General features: G+C 36.2%; 1 protein-coding gene across 1 annotated transcript in view; it reads right to left on the bottom strand.

The window, feature by feature from the left end:
• DPY19L1 (dpy-19-like 1 (C. elegans)) overlaps positions 1 to 11,989 on the bottom strand; it is a 145,780-nt gene that overhangs the window by 87,063 nt on the left and 46,728 nt on the right. The window contains exon 7 of the mRNA XM_012638754.1: positions 2,682 to 2,739. Within this exon, the coding sequence (XP_012494208.1) occupies positions 2,682 to 2,739 (58 nt within the window). The remainder of the gene's footprint in view (positions 1 to 2,681; positions 2,740 to 11,989) is intronic.

The following is an 11,989-nucleotide window of genomic DNA, read 5'->3' as shown; positions in this document are numbered from 1 at the left end:
TAAATTTAAAGATATTAAATTTAAAAAAGAAACCTCTATTTTCAGGAGTGATTCTGAAAATATTTTTTGACTACCTACCTCTCCATGATTGAAAAAGAAGCACAGCACTGTAACCAGGCCTCCTAATCGGCTGCCACTGAAAAAGAGGGTACAAAAACATAACTCAAATAACAGAAATTCAGGTCAATTCTAATAAACCTTAAAATAACATAACATGATAATCTTACAGTATTATAGCAGGTATTAGCCACACTAGAACTCTCCTATGCTTACATACATCTCCTATGCTTATGTACAAAATATTTCCTCCAAGTATCATTAGTCAAAATAAGTTTCATTTTTTAAAAATAATTTGTCATCCTGAAAATGCGTAGACTCAGAAAAGCACACAAACTAAAAAGGAACAGAAATTATTACTAGTCATATTACTGTGCATCATGTGACCTGATTTTTCTTTTTCTTCGTCTTCTTTAGTACCACATATTTATTTATCCATCGGCTTTTCTCAAACTATTTTCCTTGGGACACACAATATACATTAGGGAATGGGATGGAGAAGAAGTACATAAAATGGTTCTATGATCATAAAGTTGGAAAACACCACACGGTCTACCTGCTTTGGAAATTCACAAAGCACTTCAGCACATTAAAGACTTAATTCAGTATTTCCTGAACCCTATCCCCAAGCTATTTTTCTGCAAAACACACTTGGTGAACACTAGTTTATAGATAAAGTTTTATCTTTCATTTGTTTTCAAAAAACTGGAATATAACACATATATCAAAGCATGACAATCAGGCTTATAACTCTAGCTAAGAAATCACAATGGTATATTCTGGCAGTTCTAACAAAATCTTATAACCTGAAAACCAAAATATGTTTAAAATTATAATAGAAGTTTGCAACAACTTGAGTTCTTACCAATATTTTACCCAAAATTGTAGTTTGTGCTCTCAATTTTAATATATGACATTACACAAAAAGGCCATTTATCTACCCTAAAGCTACAGTTACATATAAGTACAAATATCTATTGACTATCTCTGATAGTTTAACTTTTCCCAAGACAGTGATGTCTAAGCATGCTTTCAGCTACATCAAGTAGCTCAAAAGTATCAAAAAGATAAGTCATCAGCCTGAAAAAATCAACTGTCTAAATTTCATTGTTAAAAATTAAGAAGACTTTGTAAGGAATGATGTTCATGCTACATGAATATCAAAATTATGAGAAAAACATAATATCAGGAATTAACAACCCTACTGTATAGTAAGGGTAACAGAGTAGACCTTTGTGCTTAACAGTGTTCTTTCTAGTGGTCTTGGCTCCAAAATTTTGAATAATCCCTTTCCTCCAACATCTTATTGTTAAACACAATGCTCCTTTCTTCCATTATTAAGCAGTTATTTCCCATTTCTTAGGTCATTCTCACAGAATCTGTGTTTCAAATGTTTCATGGTCCACACTATCACAATGTGCAGCATCAAGAGTCAGGAAAAGCCAAATCATTTTTTGGCGGGAGGGGCTCGAAATTCACACTAAACCAATTAACTGATGTCATGCTACAATCATTTATCAAATGCTCTAATCTACAAGGCCACTCTAGCTTTGCATTTCTGTGATCCTAAATACTAACTACATATTAGTTCAATATCCATTAGTAATTCACTGATTTTTAAAAAGTTCAACATTGGCTCTGCATTAAGTTTCAACAGGATTACTCTCAGAGCTTTATAATGTGCATATGAAAAGACTGCAGACACTGAGTGTTTATAAACACATGAAAGGATGAAGTCACTTCACATAAAGCAAGCTGACCTTTTTCTTTTTTCCCTCTTACAAAATTTACCACGAACGAAATCTGGACAGAGATATATTACTAGAAATTCACTTACAACTATGATTAATTTAGATGAACGAAATCACTGTCTCTCAATTTACTTTGGAATTTAATCTAAACTAAGTTAGATAACAATAATAATGATACAAGCTAACAATTATATATCAGTTACCATCTGCCAAACATTGTTCTAGGCACTTATATGTATGAATTCATTTAATCTCTGCAATAATCCTACAAAATGGGTAACATCATTCTGCCCATTTACAAAGAGGAAACCACGGGCCAGAGAGATTAAATGACTTTGTCAGGTCACAAAGACACTCAATGACAGTCAGGATTTGAACCTGACTGGTTCAGAACCTGGATCCAGAGTCCATGTTCTTTGCAACACTGCTTTCTTTAGAAAGCCCTTCGACAGTTGCAAATCTGTCAAATATTCTGTAAGAAATACTTAAAACTATATCAAAGGTTAATACATTAAAATAAGAACATACTGTGTAGACTATTACAACAAAAAGCCTCACATAAGAAAGTTAACTATATCTATTACCAGCTTATTTCTATTATTCCTAAAATGTGAGATTTCATAGTTTTAAAATTATTTGAAGAATTGAATCAGACCCACTACTTCTTCAAATCACTAAGAGTTATATCACATAAGAGATATAATGGTTATGAAAAGATAACTTAAAATGAATGCGAGTGTTTAAATTTTGAATCAAAATAATAAGATCAAACATTTAAAGAATGCTATTAGAGATTAAATTTAAAGATATTAAATTTAAAAAAGAAACCTCTATTTTCAGGAGTGATTCTGAAAATATTTTTTGACTACCTACCTCTCCATGATTGAAAAAGAAGCACAGCACTGTAACCAGGCCTCCTAATCGGCTGCCACTGAAAAAGAGGGTACAAAAACATAACTCAAATAACAGAAATTCAGGTCAATCCTAATAAACCTTAAAATAACATAACATGATAATCTTACAGTATTATAGCAGGTATTAGCCACACTAGAACTCTCCTATGCTTACATACATCTCCTATGCTTATGTACAAAATATTTCCTCCAAGTATCATTAGTCAAAATAAGTTTCATTTTTTAAAAATAATTTGTCATCCTGAAAATGCGTAGACTCAGAAAAGCACACAAACTAAAAAGGAACAGAAATTATTACTAGTCATATTACTGTGCATCATGTGACCTGATTTTTCTTTTTCTTCGTCTTCTTTAGTACCACATATTTATTTATCCATCGGCTTTTCTCAAACTATTTTCCTTGGGACACACAATATACATTAGGGAATGGGATGGAGAAGAAGTACATAAAATGGTTCTATGATCATAAAGTTGGAAAACACCACACGGTCTACCTGCTTTGGAAATTCACAAAGCACTTCAGCACATTAAAGACTTAATTCAGTATTTCCTGAACCCTATCCCCAAGCTATTTTTCTGCAAAACACACTTGGTGAACACTAGTTTATAGATAAAGTTTTATCTTTCATTTGTTTTCAAAAAACTGGAATATAACACATATATCAAAGTATGACAATCAGGCTTATAACTCTAGCTAAGAAATCACAATGGTATATTCTGGCAGTTCTAACAACAAACTTCATTTGCTCAGGTAAGAATGAATTATGTTCCCTACTTTCCTCCAAGTCTGGGTAGAGGAAATGAGGCTGTTTTTAGGTTTGTTCCATCATTTCTTTCTCCCTTAGTCTTTAGGTCCTCTTACTCTCTTTAGCTCATGCTGCTTTCTGATTATTCTACCCAAATACTTCCTTCTTTCTATCCATCTATGAGTACGTGTATAACACAGAGAGGCCAGAGAGGAAACAAAGAACAAGATGGTATTACAGGCCTTGTATTTATAAACTCTTGGGGCTGTATGAATGAAGAAAAGTGGAGGAGATACAAGAGAGAACAGGGATAATCCATTTCAGGAGCACATAGCCCCTCCCCGCCACCTCCAGAGGGAGACAGGTAAGGCTGGGATCCCAGCACAGGTGGCCTGTTTGCCTTAGCAAAGGAAGAAGAGAAAGATTGATTGCATGTTTGGTGACAAGCAGTTTGTGGAGTTTCCATTTTTCCTACAGAACAGAGGCACAGTCACTTGCTGCTAGAGAGAAAAGGTGGCAGCATTAAAAGTTTGAGGAAAGAGGGGAATGTCTGAAATAACACTTGCATTTCAGGAAAGTGGTAACTTGGGAAAACACAAGGGTTGCTGAGACATCTTAGGGGAGCAAAGGAGATTGCAGATCTCAGTTACAGGGTCACTAATTGCAGGATTGCATGGTTTTTCTCCACCGGTTATCAGCCTAGACAGGCACAAATGAAATATAAAGGGGCAATGAAAGTGAGGACATTGGCCAGAAAGTGGTTGAAGTGATGGATCCCAGAAGTAAGATGAGATAAAGGAGCTAGAGAGTGCTACAGGCCAGGGAGTGAAAGCCAGGGATCTCTCCTAAGAGAGACATCTTCTTGAAAAGAAAAGCAAACAGGCTAACCCAAGCTTCATCACAAGTGGTAAGATATTAGAAGGGTTAAGGCAGAGTTAAGGGTTTAAAAAATAAATAAATAAATTTTAATATTTTGAGTACATTAGTTTATAGGATTTTTCTTGCCACCTTCCCCTAATCCTGTTTACTTAACATTTTTTCATGTGTCCATCCTCCCAAATCTCTTTATAACCATACAAACATATATTTTTAATGTGATCATATTATTAACATCCCTCTGAAATTTGCTCCTTTTCTAATTAATCCAGCATGAAGATTATTCCTAATCAATACATGTAACCTAAGGCATTATTTTTATGGATGCCAAATATTGCACAGTACAAATACACCGAATCTGTTCAGACCTTTCCCTATTATTGGACATACAGATATTTTTAAATTTCTTGCTATAATAAAAAAATGTTAAGATAAACAACCTTGTACATGTAAATACTGGTGCTTTTATTTTGGGAGGATAGACCTAACTGTGAGACACTGAAGTGAAAGAATGTCAACTATGCCAGGAAGCACTGTACCAGTCTGCACACTCACCACAGTGTGTGAAGGAGGTCCGTTTGTCTATCACTTTTGCAGCACCTGATGTGTTTAGACTCTTTTAAATTTTGTCCTTCAGACAGCTGAAAACTTTTTTCTTATTGCCTACTTCTTTGGAACATCATTTTAGTGTTTTGACGACATGCATTTCTCTTCTGTGAACTGCCTTACTCACATTCTTGCCTATTTGTGTATTGGATTTTCTGTTTCCCTGTTTAAAGGTTAGGGTTATCAAATCTTTGGCTGTCATATGTGTGGCAAAGTATTTTGATATAATTTATGGTGTATTCTGCCAGAAAGAATTTTTTAAAACTTTATGTAGTTAAGTATGTCGATATTTTCCTTTACTACTTCTGCACTTCCTGTCTTGTCTCTGAGGGTCTTCCACACCTCAAAATTAGTCTCCTAAAATTTCTTGTAGTATCATGCATTGCATTTTCCACTTAGATCTTTCATCTGTAGAATCCTACTTTTGTCCTCTGAAATAGCCAATTATGCTAATATCATTTATCAAATAAACATTCTTTATACCACTGAAATGAAATTCAGCCTTTATCATATCTTAATCTCTTACAATGCTAGAATCCATTCTATTCCATTCAACCGATTTAATTCTGTATTTTTTTGTATCACATTTTTATTACTATAGCATTATGGTCATTTTAACATATGATAAGGAAAATTCCCCACCCCCAACTGTTTTCATTTTTTAAGATTTTTTTTTAGGTAATTCTCACCAACTTATTCTACACATATCATCTTCATCTTAATCAATCCCCCCCTTAAAAAAAACACACACACTTGGGTGTCTGATCAGAATGACATTAAATTTACATATAATTTGGGAAGGATTGTCATTTATACGATGGTAATTCAGCCCATTCAGTTGCATAGTATGATGCTCTCTACTTATTCAGTACTAACTGTATTTCTTTAAGTAAAAATTTTATGGCCAAGTAACATAACAGTCAAGTATCTAAAGTTAAAACTTCTAGAAATACAAAGAGAACATAATAAAATCTGATCATCTGATCCTAGTGGAGTATTTTAACACTTTCAGAATTTGACAGGTCAAATAAGCTAAAGGAAACTATCAAGGATTTGAAGGAGATAATCGATAAGCTCAATTTTGTGAATATATATAGTATTTTGACTATATAAAAACTACACATTATTTTCTTATGTCCCTGGAGCACCTAGCTGCAAGGTAATTCATTCTCTGATTACTGTCCAAAACAACCTAAAACACAAGAAAAAATGGGGAAAAAAAACCCTTTGGGAATTTAATGTAAAACTCCCTTTTAAAAATTCCCTGGAACAAAGAGGGATTGAAACTGAAATTTACTAACTGTAATAATTCTCGAAACAGCAGAGTAAATGTAGAGAAAGGACAAAAGAGACACAAATCCAATTCCCTGACCAAATCCCAGGATAAGGTTTGCGTAAGAACTAAGTCTTATACCCTCACTCAATTGTCATACAACATGGGGGGCTCTGAGGTTGGACATTTTCCTGAAGGCAGAACCAGTGTGACAATATTCCCTTTTCACCAAATTACCAAAACACAGGTCATGGGCCAGCATCTTCCATGAATATACTCAGCTTTGCTCAATTAACCAGGGAGGCAGATTTTCTGGTGCACTTTTGTGCACTGCAAAGTTAGAAGGGGAGAATGAAATTTGCTTATCTGCAAGGAATATTCTGAGTTACAATCACTATGAAATGATGTGACGTGAAATAAATATAAAACAGTGTCCCCAGTATCTACCTTCCTCCTACCCCAATCCATAGAGACTACCACATGAATCCTTTTATTTTGCTAAACAGAAAAGACGCAGTGACCAGAATACTTAAAATTGTTCTAATTTTTTTCCATTATAGTTGATCATTTGATATTTCAGCATTCCCCAGTGGTTAAAAAAAAAAAGTCTCTTCTGCAATATTACCACAACTGTCAGAAAATATGAAAGCTCCTATTGTGCAAATTTTAAAACACTCTAAGATAACTTTTACATTTATTCATACGTTCCATTCACCTTTTGAACTTCAATTTCCTTAGATATAAAATGAGGACTAATTAAAAACGAAAATTTAAAAGATCTTTAAAATACTTCCCAGTTGTATGGATTTAAATCAGTCATCAAATTTTTGATAGCCTTCATTAATCATTGAGACTTTTATCTCCATTTCCAAAAAAAATGAAGAAATATGCCAAGTTTAACTTTTGAAGAGAAAAAATCATAGTTAATTTGAAACAATATTAAATAACTCTGAGTTTTCTTATTGTTGTATAAATCCTTAAGAAAGAGAAAGTGAGAGAATAATTTGAAAACAATTGAATTAAGAGGATTTCCAATCTCAAATATAAGACATCAGCACTTGCTAGCCCAAGGAAGAAATGCCAAGCAGGCCTGGTTCAGAGACAAGAACCCTACCCTATACTTACGTGTGGGATTTACTTGTTACTAAGGAAAGAGACAGTGAAGATGAGAAAACAGAATGAGAATCAAGAAAGGTGAGAAAAGTTCTCAGCTTGGTCCTCTCCAGTCTGTTACAAGCAATTAATTATGCCTTTAATTTAACTCTTTTCCAGCAATAAGAAACAGAATCTTTATTTACTAGAATGTGAGCTTCCTAATTCACCATGGTAGCTGCCAAGGCGCCTAGCACTGAGCCTTGTCAGTGACAGATATTCAAAGGTATCTGAGGGGTACACGAAACATAATTACGATTCAATAAAAAGACTGCTGGCATTCATTTTTTGGAAGTTTGCAGCCAAACACACCACTCCTCACATCACTGTTGCCCTGGGGACAGGCCCAGATGTAAGCTCCCGCTTGTCATCAGTGCCATGTGCTCAGTGGAGACTCTGCTCTGACCCATCCACCACACTGCTCGACTCCCATGCAAACCTCTCCACTGTGCCCTCCAGAACCTTCACTGCATGGTTAACAACTACCTACCCAACACCCGCAGCTTGCTCCCAGATGCTCCCTTCTCCTCCTGCCTAGAAATATCACTCCCCTCTGAGAAAATGCTTTCCCTAGCCTCCATCCCAACTCTGCCTCCTGGGATCTCAGGGTCTGTCCACTTCCCTCCATCCCACCCTCAGCACACCAGCCCAGGCTGCTATCCTCTTCTACCAGGACAGACGCCTGCAAAAGCCTCCTGCCCAGCCTCCCAACCCTGCTCCCTCTACATTGCAGCACCTGTCACCTTTAACAATGTTCGCACCTAAGGATTCTATTCATTTAGTCTAGTCAATGAAGTATCTAAAACTTTTCCTAAGAGCTTTAAAATATTTATACATTTTAGTCCATGCGTATTTTCCTTTTTAAAAAAGAAAGTTATACACAAAGATGCTGTACACAATTCAAATTTTCCTGTCAACTGTTTTGTATGTGCTATATATTTTTTACTACTTCTGTTTTGTCACTGAATTTTCCTTCCTAGATTACAATTTCTCTGTGATTGTGTGTGTATTGAAAAGAGGTGGACCAAAAAACAAAAAGAAGGAACCCAATCCCGGCGCTCCCACCATCCACACAGCCCGTGTTCACTGGCATCCACTATTCTCAGGGTCAAATCCAAACACTGAAACGTGTCCAAAATGCCTCTCAGGCTCTGGCTCCTGCGTACACCTCCAGACTCCTTTCCCTCCTCGTCCTCCTACCCAAACTCTGTGCTGCAACTGCAGATGTCCTTGTCACAGCTCCTCAAATGAGGAGATCACACAGACTGCAGCGTGCAGAAGAGCCTGGCAGGGAGCAAGACAGGTCGGAGCTGAGGCAAATGAAACCGAGTTGCCCCAGGGTGACGGTGCTGGCAAAGACAGAAGTGGAAGGACTCCAGAGAGTCTCAGGGAAATAAAGCACAAGGTTCCATGACTCCTGGGACTGCAGAGGTGAGGAAAAGGAACGTCATGCACGTCTCCTCTCCTGTGGTCAGCCTTGGGCATTAGTGTGGACAGGAGTGTCACTTCCTGAGACAGTGACGACAGAAAAAAGGGCGGGTTTTGGAGAAAAGATGCCAATATTTTCAACCAATAATTTTCATCAATTTATGCACACTAAATAAAAATACTTATCTTTTAAATATTCACATACAACTGTTACAACAAATGGGTTTGATTAAAGATGTGCTAGCAGTCCAAGTTAATAAAACATTCAAAAAAATATGTAGCTGGAGAAGTTGGAGATGGTATAATTCAAAACCTATTTAAGACATATTTTTAGCCAAAAACCCAGCCTGTATAAACAGTAAATGCTTGATTTTTTAAAATAAAGAAAAAGAAAATATCAGATAAAATAATGGAAGTAAAATTGGCATAAAATATAAGAAATTCAACTTTTCCTTAAAACAGGTGGGGGACAGTAGAGGAGTAAAGAATTGACATAAAAAGCCATTCTGGTCTGCAACAGAGCCTAAAAGCAATACTGAGCACTTCCTAGGTAACTTGGTTGGATCATGGGAAGAGAGAGTTGGGAAATTGGTTACATTAACGATGTCTATTCACTTCAGACGTAAAGGGAGACATTTAAGCAAATTTAAAGTGGGGAAGGGTTTGACACACACACTAATCCTCTAGGTCCTCAGGGCTTCCAGAACATATCTAGAAATAAAGTAGTTTAAAAAAATTTTTATCTGAAAAACAAGAAACCATTCTACCACTCTGGACCTCCAACAACCAACAAAGATAACAGAGAAGAACAGAAAATTTGAACATGAATGCACTGTCATCTATGACTAGCTGGTTCCTTACATGGAAGAAAAGGTATTTTCTGCTGACTAGCTCTGTCTACAACAGGATGGCCAGGCTTTTCTCATAAAAGCTGAAAAGCAATGGCGAACTGAGTAGAGAGAAGGGTAAATATTTGAAAGAGGAGGAAGAGATCAGAGACAGATTAGAGTGGCCACAGGGATGCTGAGTAGCAGACATTAAATATAGAGAAGGTCGTGAAAAAGATCATTTAAAAGTTGCCAGAAAGGGAATGGAAAAGAGAGATAGAGACACTGATCCGGGCCTTGGTGAGTATACACTTGGTCCTTAAATACACAAGTATCCACATACCCCAGAGAGGTGGGGGATGGTGGGATTATCACCAGTACTAGGTGTCACTTCTACATTGAGGTGATGAAGAATCATACACACCTCCTGGACTCTCTCTCCTGTCTCCTGGCCACACACAGAGGCTGCTGAAGTTGGTAAATGAAAGACATGCAAGGTGAAAGAAGCCTGCGTCTCCCCCAAGAAAGCAGTTTACAGTCCAGTCATTCTATAATAAAACCCACCAGTCCTTAAGTACCACTCACCTCACAACCTTCAAACCAGTTTTTACAAGCTACCTCATTCTTAGATATAAATGTCAGGCTAAGGATCAACAGGCTGTGGGGAAGCTTTTAGGGTGAAAAACAAACTAATACAAAATCAAAGGAGACCTGGAGGTAACAGAGACAACGCAAGAAGCAGAGAAATTTTCGAACTCAAGATCCTTTGGTATAGTTGGAAATCTAACAGAAAGGACAATAGAGAGTAACAAATAAGGGAGAAAAACCATATAAAATTAGATTTCAATTCACAAGTTCCAATATCCAATCAACAGGATTTTGAGAAAAACAGAAAAAAAAAGGAAAATAAAGAGTCATGAAGGAAATAGTGATAAAAAAAGTTTTCCTCCAAACTGAAGAATATAAGTGTTCAGACAGACAGAACCCACAGAGTATCTGATTAAAAGGATGATACAATATCTACCACATCATGGCCTTTTAGGGCACTAAAGATAAAAAGATGAATCCCCAGAGTTTTGAAAAGCTAGACTGAATCTTAGAAGACAGTGGCAAAGCCTTCAAAAGTCTGAAGAAAAATAAAAACTCTATAGCCAGACAAAGCAGTAACCAAGTACAAAAGTAAAACAAAGGAATGTTCAAACATGCAAGGTACATGTATTTTAAATTAACTTCATGTACTATTTCTTGGGAACTACCTGAGAAATGCGATTCTCCAAAATGACGAAATAAACAGGAAAGAGGTCAAGAAACAATGAATCCAATGCAAGAGAGGAAAGGGGAATTCTCAGCATGGTGGTACACAAAAGTCCCGGGAACAGCTGTGCAGGGAGCCTAGAGAAGACCTGGTCTAGTATGGAATCAGATGCAGAAGGCTCCAGGAGGGAGGCCTTGGGGATGGGGTAGGAGAGCTGAAATATCATGGGATTTATACATTTAACAAGGTATAAAATAAGTGCTTTCAACTCAGTTGTAGATTTGGAGAGGAATTAATCAGTACATAGGAAATTAAGGAAAACAAAATATTAGCAATAATTAAGCACAGGAAAAAATTTATGTTACCAAATAATTATTTATACTACTTGATTCAGCAGTGAGCAATATTTATATAGCTGTAATAACGTAACTGTAAACTACTGGTTTACATATCAGAATTGCTGAGGTTTCAAAGATTATAAAGTGGTTTTCTCTGGATAAAGGGATGGGTGAGGTGCTGGAGACAGGGCAAGGAACTGCTGCTGTGCTTTATCATGAAAACTCATTAAATAATGCCAAGAGATATGTATGCACACACAAAATAATCAAAACTAATTTTAAAAACATACTAATAAGTAACATATCCAGTTGTAGAGCACATGAATAGAAAGAAAGTTGTTCAATAAACTTACCTGAAGATCTATTGATACTTATCAAACAGCTATGAGGAACAAAATCATAAAAATGTTCCAAATAACATTAAAATTGATGTTCCTTCTGCACTCAAATGTTTACAGCAACACAATTCACAATTGCAAAGATGTGAAAACAATCCAAGTGCCCATCAATACATGGGTGGATTAATAAAATGTGGTATATGTATATCATGTAATAATACACAACTACAAAAAACAATGGTGATATAGCATCTCTTGTATTATCCTGGATAGAGATTGAGCCCATCCTTTGAAGTGACATATCACAAGGATGGAAAAACATGCACCACATGTACTCGCCATCAAATTGGTACTAACTGACCAAAACTAAGGTGGTGTTTAACATGGTAGTAACACTCATTGGGTGCCAGTCAGGTGGGGGGGTAGGA

The sequence above is a fragment of the Propithecus coquereli genome, unplaced genomic scaffold (assembly GCF_000956105.1).
Source record: "Propithecus coquereli isolate 6110/MARCELLA unplaced genomic scaffold, Pcoq_1.0 Scaffold134, whole genome shotgun sequence".
NCBI lineage: Eukaryota > Metazoa > Chordata > Mammalia > Primates > Indriidae > Propithecus > Propithecus coquereli.
The sequence above is the reverse complement of the archived record's forward strand: the minus strand, read 5'-3'. Positions and strand labels throughout refer to the sequence as shown.